The sequence below is a fragment of the Anas acuta genome, chromosome 21, assembly GCF_963932015.1.
Source record: "Anas acuta chromosome 21, bAnaAcu1.1, whole genome shotgun sequence".
Taxonomy (NCBI): Eukaryota; Metazoa; Chordata; class Aves; order Anseriformes; family Anatidae; genus Anas; species Anas acuta.
The window spans coordinates 6,435,712-6,454,999 of record NC_088999.1 but is presented as its reverse complement, the minus strand read 5'-3'; the positions used below and the strand labels follow the sequence as shown (position 1 = coordinate 6,454,999).

The 19,288-nt window shown below is 45.5% G+C and overlaps 3 protein-coding genes across 12 annotated transcripts in view; 1 reads left to right on the top strand and 2 right to left on the bottom strand.

Moving 5' to 3' along the window:
• Positions 1-13,058, top strand: part of LOC137842917 (zinc finger MYM-type protein 4-like) — a 44,898-nt gene extending 31,840 nt beyond the window's left edge. For 6 of the 9 annotated variants that reach the window (XM_068657581.1, XM_068657578.1, XM_068657583.1 and 3 more), the window contains 7 exons: positions 106-200; positions 760-931; positions 2,623-2,774; positions 4,100-4,211; positions 5,617-5,865; positions 6,635-6,764; positions 7,903-13,058. In XM_068657581.1, coding sequence (XP_068513682.1) covers positions 106-200; positions 760-931; positions 2,623-2,774; positions 4,100-4,211; positions 5,617-5,865; positions 6,635-6,764; positions 7,903-8,110 — 1,118 coding nt within the window. In that variant the 3' untranslated portion in view covers positions 8,111-13,058. Of the gene's footprint in view, positions 1-105; positions 201-759; positions 932-2,174; positions 2,271-2,622; positions 2,775-4,099; positions 4,212-5,237; positions 5,379-5,616; positions 5,866-6,634; positions 6,765-7,902 lie in introns of those variants that run through there. The other 3 variants (XM_068657588.1, XM_068657584.1, XM_068657585.1) reach the window with 3 other exon arrangements.
• A 1,304-nt stretch (positions 13,059-14,362) lies between these two features.
• LOC137843041 (interferon alpha-inducible protein 27-like protein 2A) lies at positions 14,363-15,837 on the bottom strand. Of its 2 annotated transcripts, XM_068657846.1 has the most exons (4): positions 15,688-15,837; positions 15,503-15,547; positions 15,037-15,198; positions 14,363-14,612 (listed from the first exon to the last, which is right to left on the bottom strand). In XM_068657846.1, exons 2-4 carry the CDS (start codon positions 15,543-15,545, stop codon positions 14,527-14,529), a joined length of 291 nt encoding a protein of 96 aa, XP_068513947.1. In that variant the 5' UTR covers positions 15,546-15,547; positions 15,688-15,837; the 3' UTR covers positions 14,363-14,526. The 2 variants fall into 2 exon arrangements, with proteins under 2 accessions (XP_068513947.1, XP_068513948.1); XM_068657847.1 differs by lacking the exon at positions 15,688-15,837 and having other exon boundaries at positions 15,503-15,670.
• Positions 15,838-17,201: 1,364 nt separating this feature from the next.
• LOC137843039 (interferon alpha-inducible protein 27-like protein 2A) lies at positions 17,202-18,642 on the bottom strand. The gene is made up of 4 exons (XM_068657843.1): positions 18,533-18,642; positions 18,342-18,392; positions 17,906-18,067; positions 17,202-17,454 (listed from the first exon to the last, which is right to left on the bottom strand). The coding sequence occupies exons 2-4, from the start codon at positions 18,388-18,390 to the stop codon at positions 17,366-17,368; spliced, it is 300 nt and encodes a 99-aa protein (XP_068513944.1). The 5' UTR covers positions 18,391-18,392; positions 18,533-18,642; the 3' UTR covers positions 17,202-17,365.
• Positions 18,643-19,288: the final 646 nt, after the last annotated feature.

Genomic DNA, 19,288 nt, shown 5'->3' with positions numbered 1-19,288 from the left:
ATGTAATTGGCATCTTTAGGATATTCAGTAGTATTTAAGTGACACTTCTATTTGGGCATGTTAAATCATACAATTAAATTCTTAATGGTGTTGATTTGACTTCAGACTCATTTGACCCTCTCAGTAAAGGACTGGGTTTGCAGTCACGTTCACGAGCAAGACGGAGACACAGAGATGGCTTCCCACAGCCAAAAAGACGGGTAAGAAAGTACTTGTGGAACATTAGTTCCTTGCATTTAAAGTAATAACATTATGTGCATGCTTATTCTCAGGAGTAAAAAATATGCTCTAGGGTGAAAATGAGAATTCAATTTAACTGCTGTATATTTTTTTGTCCTGTTTTGCTACATTATACAATGTTTTCTTTTCTTCTCTACAATTAGGTAGAATAAATGTTTTTTTGTTTTTCTTTTTGGTGCAGAACATTTAAAGAATGTTTATCGTTTCAGCAACTGCAAAATACTTGTTTTTAAGGAGTGTAATAATCTACAGCAAAGAAGTAATTTTTCTTGTGTAGCGGAATGTATTTCTGTGCATATTTATCACAGTGAGAATTACTATAATTTGTTGCACCTTTTCTGTACAGTGTTGCTAATGCTTGTCCAGATATTAAAAAATACATATATATACCTTCTGCTTCTGTCAGCAGGATTTTGTTAAGTCAGTGCACTGCTCTTTTTATGTGATATCAAATTAAGCGTCCGTAGATGAAATACTTAATGAGCTTTAATTTGCTTTGCTTTGTTTGTTTTCCCGTAGGGGCGGAAGAAGTCTGTAGTTTCTGTAGAGCCCCGCAATCTGATGCAGGGCTCCTACCCAGGTTGCTCTGTTTCTGGGATGACCCTAAAGTACATGTATGGGGTAAATGCCTGGAAGAACTGGGTCCAATGGAAAAACGCACAGGAGGAACAAGGGGACCTGAAGTTTTCAGGTAAACTTCTTCTCCATCTGTGGAAACAGCAATAATTAGTTGAGCAGCTCTTGGTATCACATGTTCCTCAAGAAAAAATTAGGATTAGATAGCGAGTTTTAAAATGACCACGAGTGGAGAAAAGATTTTACAGCATATCACGTTATGTCTGCCTTTTCACGTGCTTAAAAATCTCAGCTATTAAATTCTAAATTGCTCTGTTTCCTCTTAAAAAAGGCTTTAAAGTATCAGATTTCTTTTCAACATTATAAATGTTAGCCTTTCAACCTGCCCTTTCTGTTCATTTGCATGCAGATATTCCTCATTTCTAGAACAGATTTTTTACCGATCTATTACCAGGCCATAGTTCTAAGCTGACTACGCTAACCTGGCTCCATCTTTTTCATCTGTACCTAACACATTCACAAAGTATTTGTTTGTCAGCGTAACTGTTTGCTTTAAAAAAACCTGTATGCCAGTCTTAAAGTCTAATACTTTATTTCCAGGTTTGCAGATGGAAACAAACCTTCCAGAGTTGTACCCATTCTTTGTTGCACGCTGCCTACAAATAACTTTAGAAGGGATTAATTGTTTCTAGTGTCTCAAAGGGATTATAGCTAATACTGACAATATAACTGTCACTTTTGTTTGTTCTTCTAATTATGGATTATTTATTCATTTATTTATTTTTACACAAGTGCAGCAGTCCTGGGGTTTGGCATTGTCTAACTCCCCTTTTCCCTGGTCTCAGATGTCTTGCATGTTTGCACTGAGAGGTTTGTGGGCAAGTTTTCAGAGTACAGCAGAGAATTTGAGTTAGGATTATAACTGAGCTTTCTGGGGACAGTTTGGAAGAGAGCAAATAATATTCAATACTCCTGCAATGTAAAGAACTAAGCGTGGCAAAGCTTATATAAGAAAGATCCCAAAGGGGAAACGAGCTCTGCATTTTCCTCTCTTATTTGGAATTTTTGTTGTCATTACATGAGAACAGCTGGTTTTTGTTTCCCAGAAGAAGAGCAATCATATGAATTACTATCTTTTTCTCCTGGCTAAGGAAAGAGAGATTACAGACAGTTCCAGGAATCTCTGTCAACCCCCACAGAGAGGTTTCCTGTTCAGTCCCAAGCAGTCACTCGTGTGAGGTGTGGAGCAGCCAAGCTGAGTAATTTCACTGCGGATTCTTTGATCGATTCTCTGCTTGCTCTGCTTCCCTTTCTGAATCCCGTGGCCCTTTAAACTCTTCATTCCTTCTCCCTTTAAGGAGTCGAATATGCTGCTCTCAACTCATATCCAGAACTACTAGGAAATACTCAAGATCTTTTTCTCACTCAGGATTCTCCTGAGTCCAGCTATAAAGGTGATGCTGAGTTTATCAACCCCACATCTCCAGCCTGAGTACATGTTACCATTGCCATGCCATATCTTTGGATTCAATGAACTTAACTGAAAATTTAAATGTCTTAACTTTAAATACCTGCAGTCTTACTACTCAGTTACGGCTTTTGTAGTAGACGTACTACTCAGTTACTGGCTATACAGACTGCTGATTTTTTTTTTTTATTGGCCAAATAGACATTCAGTTGTTAGCCAACAGGTAGGAAATAGTTCACACGTTTAGTCAGACAGAGAACATCGTGTTTGAGATAGGTTATGTAAAGATTTAATCCGTTGAATTAAGTTAATTTTCATAATAATTTTCTTCACCGCAGTTCGTCCTGTGAAAGTCAAGGAGGACATTCTCTCATGCACTTTTGCTGAACTGAGTTTTGGCTTGTGCCAGTTTATTCAAGAGGTGCGGAGACCAAATGGAGAAAAATATGATCCTGATAGTATCTTATACCTGTGCCTTGGAATTCAGCAGGTAACTCAGAGAACTGGGATATTGCTGAGAACATCAAAACTTTTGGTGTTTTTTTTTTTTTTTTTTTATGCTTTGTATCCACAGTCCCAAGTAGCTGCTTGTTTTTTGTAGAGGCAAATATGTACCTGTTTTGTGCTTCATTCTTAGTTTGTCTTAATCTCTTATTTGGCTAATTAGTCTGGACCTTGTTTTGATCAGAGTAAATAGGCCTCTTGTGTACTTGGGAGGATATGGTTTGGAGGGCAAGGTGTTTCTATTTAGATACAAATCTTTTGGTTTGGTACCTTGTTTATCCTTTTCATATATAGGCCAGATTTGTAGAAACCTGAGGTTCCACAGAAGAATTAGCTATGTAATTAATCGGTTTAGATCTAAAATAGCTGCACAATGCTCTTCCAATACACAAGTTTACTTGGAAGAGATACCCAGCAAAGGCTGTGCTCTTTCAGTGGCTCCTTCAGTGGGAATAATAGCATTGTACTTAATGAATACTGAGAGCAACGTAAAGAGTCCTTGCTACCTGCCTGCAGAGGTCAGTTTGAAGCAGCTGCAGAACAAATCCAGGATAATATTATCTTCTCTTGAAAACTCCCAGTTCATTAAACTACTGTTAGGGTCATTTTGTTGTTGTTAGAATAGCCTGTTTGTTCCTTTCCTTAAACAATCATTTGGAGATAAAGAATCAAATGCTACTTCTAATGTAAAACCTACCACTTGATTAGGCAAGGAATTACTTTTTTTTGTTTCCTGGCTACACATGAAAAAATGCAGGAATTAGAATTCAAAGTGCCATTGATGAGGTCTATCAGCATTTTTTGTGTTCCAGTTCTGACTTATTTATTGATACATACTTGTGGTCTCTAGAAAACTTTCTAGTTTGTTTGCTGCTTGACAAAAGTTTAAGGGACTTTTATGTTGATGCTGTTTAAGTTGAGCTGTTTCAGCAGCCTAGCACTGGGCCTGTATCTATTGTCAGAAAGTATTAGCATGTGAAGTTCTTTTCAACAGAAGGGTATTCAGTACCTCTTCTGCTGTATATGCAGACTTTTCAAGAATAGTTAATACCTAGATGATGATTTTTTTCAGAAAAGAACTCTAAAGCTTGAAATAGTAACAACAATTTTTGCTTAGACCTCTTGTTTCATACCAGGGAGGTCCCAGTCCCTGTAGAAAATCTTATTTAATATCTTAATAAAGGTTTCAACAAAGCATTTTGGACCATAAGACACTTGGACATGAGAAAGGAAGAGAATCTGATGTCCTGTATCTTCTCTGCAATGTTATGTAATCATAAATTGTTATGTCTTCCTTTTTTTCTCTCGTAGTACCTGTTTGAGAATGGTAGAATAGATAACATTTTTACCGAGCCCTATTCCAGGTTTATGATTGAACTTACAAAACTTTTGAAAATCTGGGAACCTACAATTCTTCCAAATGGTAGGACAATTATTTTATTTTGTGTAGCTGCATGACAAAACCTTATTTGAAATTAATATTTCTCAATGCCATGAAGAAGCATGTGATCTGAGACATTCACATTAGTCTCCTCTTTCTCCACCATGCAGTTGTTTATAGTAGACTAGAATCATGGCTTTTGTGTCTGTCTCCAGTTATGGGTTACACCAGTTATGGGTTATATGTCTTTGCCTTCGATCAGTGTCTCAGCTCCTTCGAAAGAAAGGCTTCCTATTCCTGTGGTCAAAATACGAGTTATTTTCCCTCAAGTTTTAGCTAATCTTTTTGAATAGAGGTAGCCAGAACTGTGTGTGCTTTTTGAGATGAGTTACTCACCTCAAGTTCCATGTAGAGTTGCATTAGTAGTATATATCATATCAGTATAGGAAAAACTTCTGATAAATCAGAGGACCACATTAAAAAAATCATTGAAGACTTGTCCAAACTCCTCAATTCCAAGTTCTTCTCAACTTGCTCACTTCCACAGTAAAAGTTCCCAAATTCTGCAGGTATTTTTAATCCATCTTCAAGTATAATCATGCTGTTTATAAAGCTGGACACTGGTAATATAAGTATGTAAGATCTTTTTCAGAGTACCACCAAAACTTAAGTGATGTTGGCAACTCCAAACAACTGACTTTTCATTTAGAAATAGAACTTTCTATCAGTACAGAAATAACCCAGTTACTTATAGATAGTATAATATATAGTATAATATTAGACAGTATATAATATATAGTGTAATATAGACAGTGTAATATAATATATAGTGAAGTTTTATTTCACAATAAATCTCTCGTAAGGCTCCATTTTTCCTTTCCTAACTAACTTACAACAATCAAAATGGTCTATTTGTATATGGATGGTACATTTTAAACTCGTGCTCCATGCCTTAGGAATTAGACATTTTTGCAGTTGGCTGACTGGTTTAATACAGTGAAATTAAAACTTAGTGAGATTCTGTTGATGTGTGCAATCTTCCTTTATATCCTTCTCTCCATTCTTCAGGTATTGGAAGATCATGCTGTTCCACAGCTTGGTTCTCCACGCTCCCTCTTAGGTTCATGCATGCAGTGCTCTTGATTTTATGTTACAATTGCTTATGATAGGTCTGAATTTGATCTGATATGCAGGTCGTTCACATACAAGGTGAGCTGAAAGAGGACTTATATGCATCTTTGACAGAATCTGCCTATATAATTTACCTCATTTCTGCCTTCCTACCCTGCTCATGTATGATGCTTTCACTTCCTTTGGGAAGATTCTGAAAATCTGCTAGATTGCCAGTGGTCCTTAAAAACTGTTTATTTGTAACTGAATATGAGGAACGGCCCTAAAGTTGCATAAATATCCCTCTTCTTTTTTTTTTTTTGCCCATTGTCTCTAGGTTATATGTTCTCACGAATTGAAGAGGAACACCTATGGGAATGTAAACAGCTGGGTGCATATTCCCCTATAGTTTTACTGAACACACTTCTATTCTTCAACACCAAATACTTCCAACTAAAGAATGTCAGTGAGCACCTGAAACTATCCTTTGCCCATGTTATGAGACGCACCCGGACTCTGAAGTATAATACTAAGATGACATATTTACGTTTTTTCCCACCCTTTCAAAAACAAGAGGTAGAATCAGGTAAATTAATGCTTTCTGATCATTTGAATTTCAGCAATTATATTTGTGTTGTCTATTCTTTACTTTAAAAAGGGCTGGGGAGAAAAACATGTTATGGAGTAGGCAGAGCTATGGGTAGTTTGATTTCTGCTATCACCCTGCACATTTTTAAATTTTTTCACTCTAGGATGGTTTAAGGGTAAATTCTGATGGACCAAAGGCATCTAGTAAAAACTTATAAAATAATTGCCAATGTTTGCAAAGAAATACTGTATTTCATTTGCAGTTATTTTTTGCTGTTTTTAAAAGGGAAGTGTTCGATCCTGAGAGGGGTAGCAGAGAGTATTTTGGTAGGATCTATTAGAAAGTTGGTTGTGTTTAACTTCTAACCGAAAACCTGTAAGTTATGCTGTCTGACACTGTGAAATGACTTTGTAAGGGTATCAGGTGGGATCACAAAACTATTAGCTTCTTCAGTTAATCGTTACAATATGTTACATTACTTGTCCTTTATTAAGAAAAAAACTATATTCCCCATATTGTTCTGCTAGATCCTAGTTCTAGAAGAGGAATAGGCTACAGACATGCTATAGCTTGTGATCTTTTACCCATCCAGCAGATCAAAGCAGTTGACTTGTATTTGATTTTGAACGACAGATAATCCCTACAAGTAGCATGCATCTGTGTGTTGCACAGCTGCATCAGGCTGGTGCTAGGCTAAGGGACTAGATCTTATTCTTAACGTGCTGTTCTTCACTGAACTTCACTGATGCCATTTTTGTGTGTCCAGATAAATTATCTGTAGGCAAAAGGAAACGCAATGAAGATGAGGAGGTCTCAACAGCAGTGGAAATGGCTGAAAATACAGATAATCCCCTGCGGTGTCCGGTCCGACTTTATGAATTTTACTTGTCAAAATGGTAAGTGATGGAACTTGATTTTTGATCTGTATGTAGACTAGAACAGGTATTTGGGGCAAGTATCCCCCCTCAGACATCATGTTCCTTGTGAAAGCTGATGGCTTTTGCCTGCTGAAATGGGAGATTTACTGTATTTAGGAGTTAGAAATGAGGCTATATAGCAAGGACATAGATATAAATCATTTTGTCTTTCCCATTTTGTATAAATTTTAGGTAGATCACTGAGCAGGTATGGTGTTCTCTTTTCAAAGAAAATACACCCAAAAAAAGTAAACAGGATCTCATTAGTGTCAGCTGCAACTCAAATAAATCACCCTCAAAAATGCACCTACTGAGCATACTACAAATAGTCCCATTACTTAGGCAAAGGCATGCCCAGCAGCTGTCCTGACACTTTGTCTCCCTCTTCTTATCTTTATTGTACTCACTTGCATATCATTAGAAGCTGGTAGTTGTCCTTGGGCTGTGAAAACATTTCCATGCTCCTCATCATATATCATAGCTCCTGCAGAGCCCCTGCAGTGGTGCAAGCAGCAGTAAAAATTCACTGTGCTGTTTTAATGTGAATACTCCAAAGCCAAGCAGGAGGAATTCCTGCTCTGGAGGACTTGGTCTCTTCCTACCAGCACCTGAAAGCTGCCTCAGAGTCTGATGGTCAGTCTTGGAAGCAGACTTACTCTTGGGCTCACTATTCTGCAGCATGAGCAGGCAAGCTAGGATTTAGTTTTGCTAGTACTTGAACATTCATTGCCCCAAAGTACACGGCAATTCTGGAATATTAGAAGCTGTTTTATTCAGAGATTAAATGTCAGATGCATCTGCCAATCATACCAGGACTCTAGTATTGTTAATTGGATGATAGTATGATGGAAGAACCGTGTGTATAAAGAAGTCACACAGATTTTCTTTGTTTCTTTGTAAACAACTTAGAGAACCTGGAAACAACTTAAATGCTCACTAAGATGAAGGGGGGAAACCAAATCACAAAGAAAAAGATTTAAATGATACTGCTTCAATTACGGTGTTGTAGTCTCAATGTAACTTTCGTTTTCTTTGCTGTTTCTCCATCACAGTTTTTGTGACTAGGACTTCTAAAGCCGCTTTCTGTAATGTTTTCTTCCTTTCTTTACGTTGACAGTTCTGAAAGTGTGAAGCAGAGAAGTGATGTATTTTACCTTCAACCTGAGCGCTCCTGTGTACCCAATAGCCCCATGTGGTATTCCACATTGCCAATAGACCCAGGAACTTTGGACATCATGTTAACACGTATTCTTATGGTGAGGGAGGTACACGAAGAACTTGCCAAAGTCAAATCAGAGGACTCTGATATTGAGTTATCAGACTAACTGAAGCGGGGTATTTTCCTTTGAATACACATCAGAAGCACCAAACTGTGAATACGTCCAGCCTTTGGAAAAATGTGTATTAAATAAGCCAAGATAATGTCACCTACAGGCATATTTTGAACCACAGCGGATGTACAAACTGGAACTGGAAGGAGGCAAGCTATGTAGGCTGCAAGAAACAACGTCCTGTGGCAGGCAGCGATAAATCCTCTGAACAAATTCAAGATGAACTAACCTATTTGAGTGGTGCATAAATCCTTCATCTGTTTAGGGTTTTAAAAAAATTGTGAGATATTTTTAAGGAAAATGGTTGTGTAAAATCTACCATGACGATATCGGGCATGGAGAGCTAGACCGTGGCTCTCGTGACCTCGCAGCCTGCTGGCTGGCAGTCCTCGCTGCCAAAGAACACGTGGAGATCTGGGAGCTCTTCACGAGGACAGGAAAGCGGTGGTATTTAGACAGGCAGACACCTTCCGTTATAAATACACGTACACATACGCTTTTATAATATTTTTTAAAACTGGGATCAAATGTTAACGAGGCAGAAGCCGCTGGCGTATCTGCCGGGGAAGCTGTCTAAACGGACAACTGTCTGGCTGCTGTTCAATGGTCACACGATGCCAGAGTCTAGCTCTCGGTCCAGGCTAATAGCTAACTCTACCTGTTTGGTCTTCGATGTGGAAGAGGTGCTGTAGGTCAAACTTCAGAGTGATCATGTTACGGGACGAACATTTTTGGGTTATGTACAGGAGAGTGACTGTCCTGGGGTATGTGCAGAAAATCCCTTTACTAGCCCAGTAGCTCTGCAGTCTGTTGATTATAATCTAGCAAATACTGTGGTGCGCGGAAATTTTTTTTTCCCTTAAGGCAGCTTTCCTTTCTCCTCTTTTCCCCTACTCCTATGTTTTTGGTTATTTTGTAAGGCAAATCTGGAGGGCCTTGTCATTTCAAACGAAAGTTACACGCACTCTTTCTCTTTCCACCTTTGCGACACGTGCCGTGTTGTCCAAAGGATGCAGTATTACTTCTGACAACAGAACTGTGGTAGAAAATTACCATGTGTGTCTTTTTCCCACCCCACCCAAAGAGATTTAGTCATAGTGTTGGAAAGCAAAAGAGACTTTTTTGAGGCTCGGCTGTTACTGCATCTTTCTGAAGAGAAAAGCTCCCACGTTGTGTTTAGAGGACAGGACATTATCAGATACTGTCTGTACCTCCATTTTCTCAAGCTATAGATGTGTGTTTCTGATGACGAGTTACCACAAATTTGTTGGAAACCCAAACTATTTTTAAAGAAGAGAATTGTATGGGTTTTACCTAGCTCTGGTCAGTTATCCATCTTCTGTAACAGGGGTCTGATATTTGATCTTGTCACTAAAATTTCAAGAGATGAAAATCAGCAGCCTTGAATTATATTTCCTTTTTTTTTTTTTTTAATTATTTTTTTAGCAGTAACAAAAGTAATTTAACAAAAATAAAATCAGAAAGTAGTCTATTGACGTTGTGTACTCGGTAGTCCTGTCCCTGCCTGTAACAGATTTCACTGATGTATTTTTTAATACAGAAAACTATGTGAAAAGTAAACCTGCCCCTGATTCTGTCTGATCAAAGCCCATCTGTGTCTGTCTTTTCTGATCAAAGATGCTGCTTTCTCCATGTCCTGGCTTGGCACTCCTGGGGGGAAGATATTTTGGCTGTAATATGTACCCTTCAGTAACCTACCGTGGCAGCACTGGGAGGCTCAGTGCTGATCCTGTAGGTTAATTTCATGTTCTGTGAACACTAACCTGCCCCTCCCCATAGCTACATTAAAATAGTTGGATAGCAGGCACAGTATTTTGTATTGGAATGGTTCAGAGAATGCTTCAGGGAAAAAAAAAAAATCATTCTGGAGAGATTGGTGTATAAGGGATAAAAACAAAAAGCCTGAGCTGTGTTAGTTGCACACAGGTGTGCCCAGAACCTCACTGTTAGTAGGACACAGGAAGGATCCAGGAATTACTGCATTTTCTGGGCATCCCACGTACGAGTGCAGCAGTTTATGTCCTTATCAGGTTACCTTTGCCCTTTCCTTTCCTTCCCCTGACATCTCTACCTGGGAAACGAGCAAGGGCAGCAGGCAGGACAGGCACGGGGAGGGCAGCTTTCAGTGGGGTGGAGCAGAGGCTGTCAGCAGAGTGATACCACAGCTGAGTTTCCCCTTAACAGACAGGAAGTATTCCCATAGAATAAAGTAGTGTATTTGTATGTTACGAGTAATGTGTTCATTTTGCTTCTCTGAAGACCCTCACTTTCTGTTGTTTGTGAACACTTTCACATATGTCGATTTTTTCCAGGTACATGGAACGAAAGATTTTCACCCCTCGCCTTCTCTCAGCAAGGAGAGTTAAATCCCTTTAAGCTTGACTGGCTGTAAGCAACGCTGTTAAACATGGTACCAACTCCTTTTATTTCATAGCTCTGAGATGAGAAGGGGTTCAATGCAGCATCTTTTGGTGATGTAATTTAACAGAACAAATAGTTTCAGTTTCCATTTCTGGAGCGAGACACCTCCTGAGCCATTCCTAGTCAGTCTGGCTAGAGTTCATGCTGACTTGCAAGGTCAACTCATTATCTCCAAGGATTGAAGTATATTTGTGGGTTATATACACAGTATTGAAGTTCTGACAAAGTTGTTTATAATAAAAAGTAGCTGAATCACTCGCTAGCCACGCAACGCTGTTTGTTACTTGAAATATTCTTTTAAGGAGAAAAATCATGCGTTAGTCTCAGTGTGGACAGAGAAACGACAAAGATGAGAGCGAGACAGACAAGTAGAAGGTAATGCTTCCTGCTGACAGGGTTTCTTACCTATCTGTGTGCCTTTCCACTGCTAGAAACACGTTGTTTAGCCCTCTCTAATTCTCAGTGTGCAGAGGTGACAGCACAGCTGTACAGGCTGGCTGGCTGGAGAGTTTGGAAGTGAGCGTGTCCTCATTACCGAGGATACTCCTGTAGAGAATTGCCAGTTCTGGCCAGTAATGCAAGTCTTGGGGTTTTGCAGAGATTTTCATTTGAAATGCTTCCTGGAGTGCAGCTGCTGCCTATGCAGCGCTGGCGTTTTCCTGGCCGCTCTCATTCTGCGAGGTGCTCGGTGCAGTGCGCACCTTCCTGGCTTCAGCTGACTCCAGAAGGAACCTGGAGGCACTTTGAATGTCACAGTTAGGTGCAAAAAGAAGCTAAATTATCATAGGAATTATTCTGTCAACCTGATTAATGACTGATCTGAAGGAAAACCCTGGACTTCTCTGGCGGTAGTCTCCAGCCAAGTGCTATCCCCTCCGAGACTTGAAATGAAAGGGCAGCAAAGTCATTTGTTTCATGCTTCCTAAGGGTACGCTCACACAATGGCACAGCACCACTGACGAAGTTTTAGTGCTGGGGTTACAGAAGTGCTGCTGAATGTGCAGTAAAGTCTTTGGGTTTTGGTAAAAATCTCAATAACTCCTTTCAGTCCCTCAAGCACTAGTTTTGCTGCTGCCTTCGAAAAGAAAACAACAAATGCTATCGGATAAAGTCTTTGCGGTGCTCTTTTCAACCCCCAGTCACCATGCTCTCTGTGCGAATTGGAATTTCGAGTTTTGCTAATATCAGCGAACAGGTGTCCCCCTGCTTTTCTGTGTCTTTCAGCAGCCATCCATTTGAAACAGTCCTAACAGACAGAGCAGAGGCAAAAGATTTGCTCTCTGGTATTAAGTTGCTGCTAACCTACACTATCTCCCAAGTAGAAGGGACAAGATTTGCCTTACAAGATTTGAAGAAATAACAAGTTTTTGCAATCAACTTAGATTCCCTGTTTCTGCAAGGATGTTTACCACCAGTCGCTGCAGAGGCTGCAGTGTTTTGTAGGGCAGTGAACTGTAATGCACAATTACAATGACTGAAATCTATTGAATATTTCTCTGCTTTTCTTTTTTCTTTTTTTTTTTCCCCCCTTTCTTTTGCATAAGCTGTAAAGGCTTTAAGGAACCCAGACATCTTGGATTCTTCTAGTCCCAGTACTTAAATTTCCTTTGGACAATAACAGTCACTAAGCTAATGGTTTTTCAGCAAAGATTTGTTCTTTAATAAAGACACAAAAACTGGAGTATCTTAGATTATCACTTGCTTGGAGGGAAAAAATGGAATTTATTACAAGAAACTGTCAAGCCAAACAAAGCATCAAACACCGAATCTCAAAATGCCTCCCAAGTGCACGATTTTAATTAACAAAATTCCAGTCCCGCTTCCTCGTGTTCAGCCTTAATTGATGCAGGCTGCGATGCCCACAGTAAGTACAGCTTGGTAAACTTTGTGGCTCATATTCGATGCTTGGATACACCGATGAGCAGCATCCCTAGGGCCTTCGGTCTACAACTCTTTGACCTTCTTACTCTCTCTACGTTTGTAACACAAAAAAGAATGCTTGGAAAAGGTCTTTTAGGGCTGGAGCCAGGATTCTCCGTCTAGGAAAAGGGTCTTGACTTGATCCCCAGGTGAGCCACGGACTCGTCCTATAGCCCAGGACCTGGTGTAGGTGTAACTACTGTTGTATAGCTGAAGCCTCATGTTTGGTCCCTTGCCAATCCGTACCTCGGTTGTACCCATCTGTAAATTGGCCAGACTTTCCTACCTCGTTTGGGCATTATGAGGCTAAATTCTGTAGGATGCTTTGCAGCCCCGTGATGAAAGGTGCTATATAGCTGCAAAGTGTTACTTCAAAAGATTTAAATAGGTCACCAGTGCATCATAACCTATATTAAAAAGACTTTTTTCTTATATGAGAATTTATAGAGTTCAATGTATGGTATTAATAAGTGAATTACTGAGACCCCAAAAATAGTTTTTGTTTGAATCGTATCTGTATTCTGGAAAAGTGATTAAAAACCTTTAACCTTAATAAAAGAGTACATCCTCGTTTCCTGTATTATGTTGGAATCTAAGTTTAAAAGCAGAATCTTGCATGTTTTAAGGGGGGAGGGTTTAGTTGTTTCTAAGCCAGCATTGAAATAGCAGCTTAATATCTTCACAGCAAGACTTGGTCTTTCCCGCATGGCTGCACAGCAGCTCACACTGAGTTTTGCTCCTTTTTGAAGCCTTTGGGATTGGCTGTAATTAGATCAACCACCCCATTTGTCACACGCACCCCTTCCCCGAAACCAAAAGGAGGGGCAGCGGTGGCGTGTCCTCCAACTTTGCAACCGCTCACCGCTCAAATGTCAAGCTTTCCCCGCTTTTCAGTCGATTTCCATGCTATTGCTTATTCTTCTGCAACTTATCTTTTCTTTATCAATGCATTTTTATACAAGCAGAGAGAGAAATAAAGCAGCCACCCGCTCCTGCCCAGCGAGGAAACCAAGTGCCAGGACGTGCCGGCAGGGACCAGGACAGGGCTGGTGCTGCCCAATGCATCCGCGGGCAGGAGGACTCCTCGGCACTGGGTATCCCATCTTCTCAGCTGTCCTAAAATCCCAGAACTGGCCCGAGAGCACGAATTAACAGGGAAACAGCAAGCTGGAAAACCTCCTTGAACAGAGCTCGATGTGGCTTCCAGCAAGGGCAGCGAGAGATAAACCCAGAAATGCTGGATCCAGAAATGCTGGATTTCTGAATGCGGTCCCTCGCCGTGCTCTGAGGCTCTGCCTGGGCTGTGCCGTGCTCCTTAAATAGTGGGGTTCTTGCCGCTGTTCCCAGGTCAGACAAGCAGAGCCCCCCTGGGCACAGCAGGTCAGTCACACAACCCTCTGATTCAGGCACGGGGAAACTGAGATTCTCCCTGGTGTGTCAGCACAGCAATGGCATTTTACAGCTCTTTGGAATTCACGAGTTGAAAGCCCTAAACCCCAACCTCCTCCTTCACAACCTCATGAACCTGCGGCCATGCCTCGTGCTGGGTGGGGCAGGATCCACGCACCGCTCATCCCTGCGTTATTGCGGTCACCACCAGCTGAGCATGAAGGAAGAAACGTGAAGGTCCAAGGCAGCTGAGGCGCCACTGCATGGGAGCCCCTCTCCCACCCTGTAGAAGGTTTATTTGGCAAGGTTTTTGGGGTGAGGGGCAGAGGGGTGGCTTCTGTGAGAAGAATCCAGAAGCTGCCAAATGGTGGATAAAGGCCCTGCCGCTGGCTGGAGCTGGGCCAGTAAGTGATGTTGTTTGCACCTCTGTGAGAGCAGATTTAAGAAAAACCACCACATCCCCTGACACAGACACACACGAGCCACCACGACACATCACCTGCAAAGCCATTTTTATTATTTTCCATGTGCTCAATGTTCAAGCGTGTCGGCAGCTCCCTGCGCGGCTGCAGAGGAGCTGCTGGGCTGGCGGGGCTCTTCCTTGCGCCGTCCGCTGCCTCCTGGCATTCCTTGGGTTTGCCACCTGGAGCTGTGCTCCACTATAAACAGGCACCAACTGCTCCACCGAGTGTCCCCAGGATTGATGTCAGCCCCACTTGGGCACCAGCAGAGAGTCCTGCAGCTCCTACAAGGACAGAAAGAGGCATGATGCCTGGGCCCATGGCTGCTCACTGCTGAGGGACAGAGCACGGGACAGAGAGAACCGAGGACTTCTCCTGAGCCATGCCAGTTCACCACAATGCAGGGGCTCTGCTCCCTCAGCACCGCCGAGCCCTTCCAGCTCTCCCTTCTAATGGCCAGAGCTACAAAGTGCGTAAGACAAATATCTGTGCAGACAAATATCTGCACAGGCCCACAGGTCTTGAGCATGGGGTCCCATATCCCAGCAAACCCAGATTCTTCCTACTACACCAAGGATTTATCCCCTCCCCGTGGATTTGGGTGAATAAAGCCAAGGATGCACTGAAGGGCCCAGGCTCTGCAGCAAGCCGAGCTCACAACCCTGTTGCTCCTGCATGTGTGGTGCAGTTCAGCACCCCACCACTCACCGACCGACTGCAGCACGGCCACGGTGCTGCCCGCAGCCACTCCTCCGTTGTTGGCAATGGCAGCCGCCGAAATCATCTTGGCAGCTATGGACCCCGCAGCAACGCCGGCGGCCTGAAACCCCAGCGCAGAGACGACTGCTGGGATGCCGAAGAGCGACACTCCTGCAGCAGGGACACCGACACATCTGCTACCCGCATGCCTGGTCCCACCCCAAGGGGACGGGGTGTCAGAGCAAAGAGCGGGGGCTGTGGGGCACAGGGTCGGGGACGCACCATCCCCAGGGAGAAGGGGAAAGACGTGCAGGGCTTCAGCAGTGGCTGGTGACGGGTTCCCCAGCACACCAGAGCCCGGCTGAAGCCTCGCTGGGTTCCCAGCCCAGGCATGGGGCAGCCCTTGCCCATGAGCTCTGCGCACCCACCCCATGACACGGGTGCTCCGTGGCCAAGTCGGGGGCCAGAAACTTACCTACTCCAATGGTGGCCCCCACAATCATTCCTGTAATTACCATGGCTAAGAAGGAAGAAAGAAAAGAAAAAGTCACTGAGAGTGGGCAGAGCTCACCCCCAGGCAGAGAAGATGCTGCAGGACCGATGGCTGCCCCATTCCGCCACCTCCTGCAGGCTTCTCTCTACCCCTAGGACCAACTGTACCTGCTGCTGTGCTGGCAGTGCCCGTCTGGTCTGTCCTTGGCACACAGATGACACAGATAAAGGATGGCACAGGGAGTGCCCCATCTCACCCAGCACCGCCCCGGGGCCGCCCCGCATTCGTCACATCTCAGCCCAGGAGGAGGAGGCCGGTTTGTTTTCCTCTCGGTTAATGTTCACTGGAACTCCCATGGCTCGGGTTTGTGTAGGAAGAAATGCATGTACCTTCCTGATTCTCTGCCTCACCCCCCGAGGGCAGTCAGCAAGCGGCTGTGCGGGGCTCAGGTTAAACCACACCAGGATCCAACGCCTTTATCCGGAGGCTCAGATACAGGGGGGTCACAGGACAGACCCAGGGGCCTGCGGGGGGATCCAGGGCAGTGGACGCAGGCACCAGCGGGGTCCTGGTGGGGATCCACTGGGTCACAGCAGGGACCCGATGACAGCCCCAGCAGCTGACACACAACCCTCAGAGCTGTGGGGGTCCTGATCCCCCTGAGGAAGAGAAGTCAGCCCCAGCCCAAACCCCTCGTGTGCCCTCCCTGGCCAGAGCTGGGCCAAGAAGTGGTGTTGTTTGCACCTCTGTGAGAGCAAATTTAAGAAAGGAAAAAAAAAATAACTGCTGCAGAACAGCAGCTGGGAGAGAGAGTGGTGAGGGCCAGCCCTGCAGCCCCCAAGGGCAGTGCAGGAGGCAGGAGGTGCTCCAGGCAGGCAGCAGCAGTTCCCCTTCGGCCTAGGGAGAGGCCCCTGGTGGAGCAGGCTGTCCCCCTGCACCCATGGGTCCCCCATGGAGCAGATCTCCACGCTGCAGCCCCCCCATGGCTGGAGGAGCCCCCGGTAGAGCAGGGGGATGTGGCCTGGAGGAGGCTGCGGCCCATGGAGACCCCCCCGCAGGAGCAGGCCCCGGGCCGGAGCTGCAGCCATGGAGAGGAGCCCACGCAGGAGCAGGGGGCTGGGGGGAGCTGCTGCCCACCCGTGGGGGACCCGTGCTGGAGCCGTTTGGTCCTGGGGGATGGACCCTGTGGGACGGAGCTGTGTGGGAGCAGTTCTGGAGGAGCTGCTGCCTGTGGGCAGGCCCCGCAGGCTCAGTTCGGGCAGGACGGCATCCCGTGGGACAGACCCCACAGCACAGGGCCAGGGAGTGGCCGTGAGGGAGCAGCAGGGGAGACATGCCAAATATTGACCGCAGCCCCCATTTCCCTGTGCCGCTCAGGGGAAGGAGGTGGAAAAGGGTGGATGGGGGAAATATGTTTTAATATGTTTTGTTTCTCGCTTCTTTGCCTAGTTAGTAATAGGCAATAAATTTCTCTAATTTCCCTAGGATAAGTCTGTTTTGCCTGTCACGGGAAGTGTTGAGTGGTTTCCCTGTCACTATCTCAACCTTTGAACCCTTTCTGCCATAGTTTCTCTTTCCCTTTTCCCTTTGAGGAGGGGGAGTGGCCATGGCGGAGCTCAGCTGCCTACCTGTAAAACCACCACATCCCCTGACACAGACACACACGAGCCACCACGACACATCACCTGCAAAGCCATTTTTATTATTTTCCATGTGCTCAGTGCTCAAGCGTGTCGGCAGCTCCCTGCATGGCTGCAGAGGAGCTGCTGGGCTGGCGGGGCTCTTCCTTGCGCCGTCCGCTGCCTCCTGGCATTCCTTGGGTTTGCCACCTGGAGCTGTGCTCCCCTAAAAACACTTGGCACCAATTATTCCACCGAGTGTCCCCAGGATTGATGACAGCCAAAATTTGGCAGTAGCAGCGAGTCCTGCAGCTCCTACAAGGACAGAAAGAGGCATGATGCCTGGGCCCATGGCTGCTCACTGCTGAGGGACAGAGCACGGGACAGAGAGAACCGAGAACTTCTCCTGACCCATGCCAGTTCACCACCATGCAGGGGCTTTGTTTCCTCAGCATGACTAAGCCCTTCCAGCTCTCCCTTCTGGCAATGGCCAGAGCTACCAAGTGCATAAGCACTCCTGGCATAAGAGGAAACAAATGTCTGCACAGGCCCACAGGTCTTCAGGATGGGGTCCCATATCCCAGCAAGCCCTGACTCTTGCTAGCACACCAAGGATTTATCCCCTTCCCATAGGTTTGGGTGAATAAAACCAAGGATGCACTGAAGGGCCCAGGCTCTGCAGCAAGCCAAGCTCACAACCCTATTGCTCCTGCATGTGCAACCCTTCAGGCACGGTCCCAGTGCAGCTCAGCACCCCACTACTCACCGATCGACTGTAGCACGGCCACAATGCTGCCAGCAGCCACTCCTCCGTTGTTGGCTATGGCAGCCGCCGACATCATCGTGGCAGCTATGGACCCCGCAGCGATGCCGCCCGCCTTAAACCCCAACGCAGAGACGATTGCCGGGGCACCAAAGAGCGCCAGTCCTGCAGGAGGGACACCGACACATCTGCTACCCGCATGCCAGGTCCCATCCCAAGAGGATGGGGTGTCAGAGCAAAGAGCGTGGGCTGTGGGGCACAGGGGAAAGGCGTGCAGGGCTTCAGCAGTGGTTGGTGACGGGTTCCCCAGCACACCAGAGCCCGGCTGAAGCCTCGCTGGGTGCCCAGCCCAGGCACGGGGCAGCCCTTGCCCGTGAGCTCTGCTCACCCACCCCATGACACGAGTGCGCCGTGGCCAAGCCGGGGGCCAGAACCTTACCTACTCCCACGCTGGTCCCAAACAACACTCTTCGAATTATACTTATCATGGCTAAGAAGGAAGAAAGAAAAGAAAAAGTCACTGAGAGTGGGCAGAGCTCACCGCCAGGCAGAGAAGATGCTGCAGGACCGATGGCTGCCCCATTCCACCACCTCCTGCAGGCTTCCCTCCACCCCTAGGACCCACTGTACCTGCTGCTGTGCTTGCAGGACTGCTGCTGTGCTGGCAGTGCCCGTCTGTCCTTGGCACACAGATAACACAGATAAAAGATGGCGCAGGGAGCAACGCATCTCACCCAGCACCGCCCCAGGGCCGCCCCACACTCGTCAAATCTCAGCCCAGGAGGAGGAGGCCGGTTTGTTTTCCTCTCGGTTAATGTTCACTGGAACTCCCATGGTTTGGGTTTGTGTAGAAAGAACCACATGGGCGACGCATGTACCTTCCTGATTCTCGGCCTCACCCCCCACGGGCAGTCAGCAAGCGGCTGTGCGGGGCTCAGGTTAAACCACACCAGGATCCAACACCTTTATCCGGAGGCTCAGATACAGGGGGGTCACAGGAGAGACCCAGGGGCCTGTGGGGGGATCCAGGGCAGTGGACGCAGGCACCAGCGGGGTCCTGGTGGGGATCCACTGGGTCACAGCAGGGACCCGATGACAGCCCCGGCAGCTGACACACAACCCTCAGAGCCGTGGGGGTTCCTGATACCCCTGTGGAAGAGGAGAAGTCAGCCCCAGCCCAAACCCCTCGTGTGCCTTCCCTGGCCAGAGCTGGGCCAAGAAGTGGTGGTGTTTGCACCTCTGTGAGAGCAAATTTAAGAAAGGAAAAAAAAAAAAAACAAAACAAAACTGCTGCAGAGCAGCAGCTGGGAGAGAGAGGGGTGAGGGCCAGCCCTGCAGCCCCCAAGGGCAGTGCAGGAGGGCAGGAGGTGCTCCAGGCAGGCAGCA

Coding starts and splice junctions, on each gene's coding strand:
- LOC137843041 (XM_068657846.1), bottom strand. CDS start 15,545: ATGGTAATTACAGGAATGATTGTGGGGGCCACCATTGGAGTAG. Junction 15,199..15,502: donor GGGGGCCACCATTGGAGTAG/GTAAGTTTCTGG, acceptor TCCCTGCTGCAG/GAGTGTCGCTCTTCGGCATC. Junction 14,613..15,036: donor GGCCGTGCTGCAGTCGGTCG/GTGAGTGGTGGG, acceptor CTGTCCTTGTAG/GAGCTGCAGGACTCTCTGCT.
- LOC137843039 (XM_068657843.1), bottom strand. CDS start 18,390: ATGATAAGTATAATTCGAAGAGTGTTGTTTGGGACCAGCGTGGGAGTA. Junction 18,068..18,341: donor TGGGACCAGCGTGGGAGTAG/GTAAGGTTCTGG, acceptor TCCCTCCTGCAG/GACTGGCGCTCTTTGGTGCC. Junction 17,455..17,905: donor GGCCGTGCTACAGTCGATCG/GTGAGTAGTGGG, acceptor CTGTCCTTGTAG/GAGCTGCAGGACTCGCTGCT.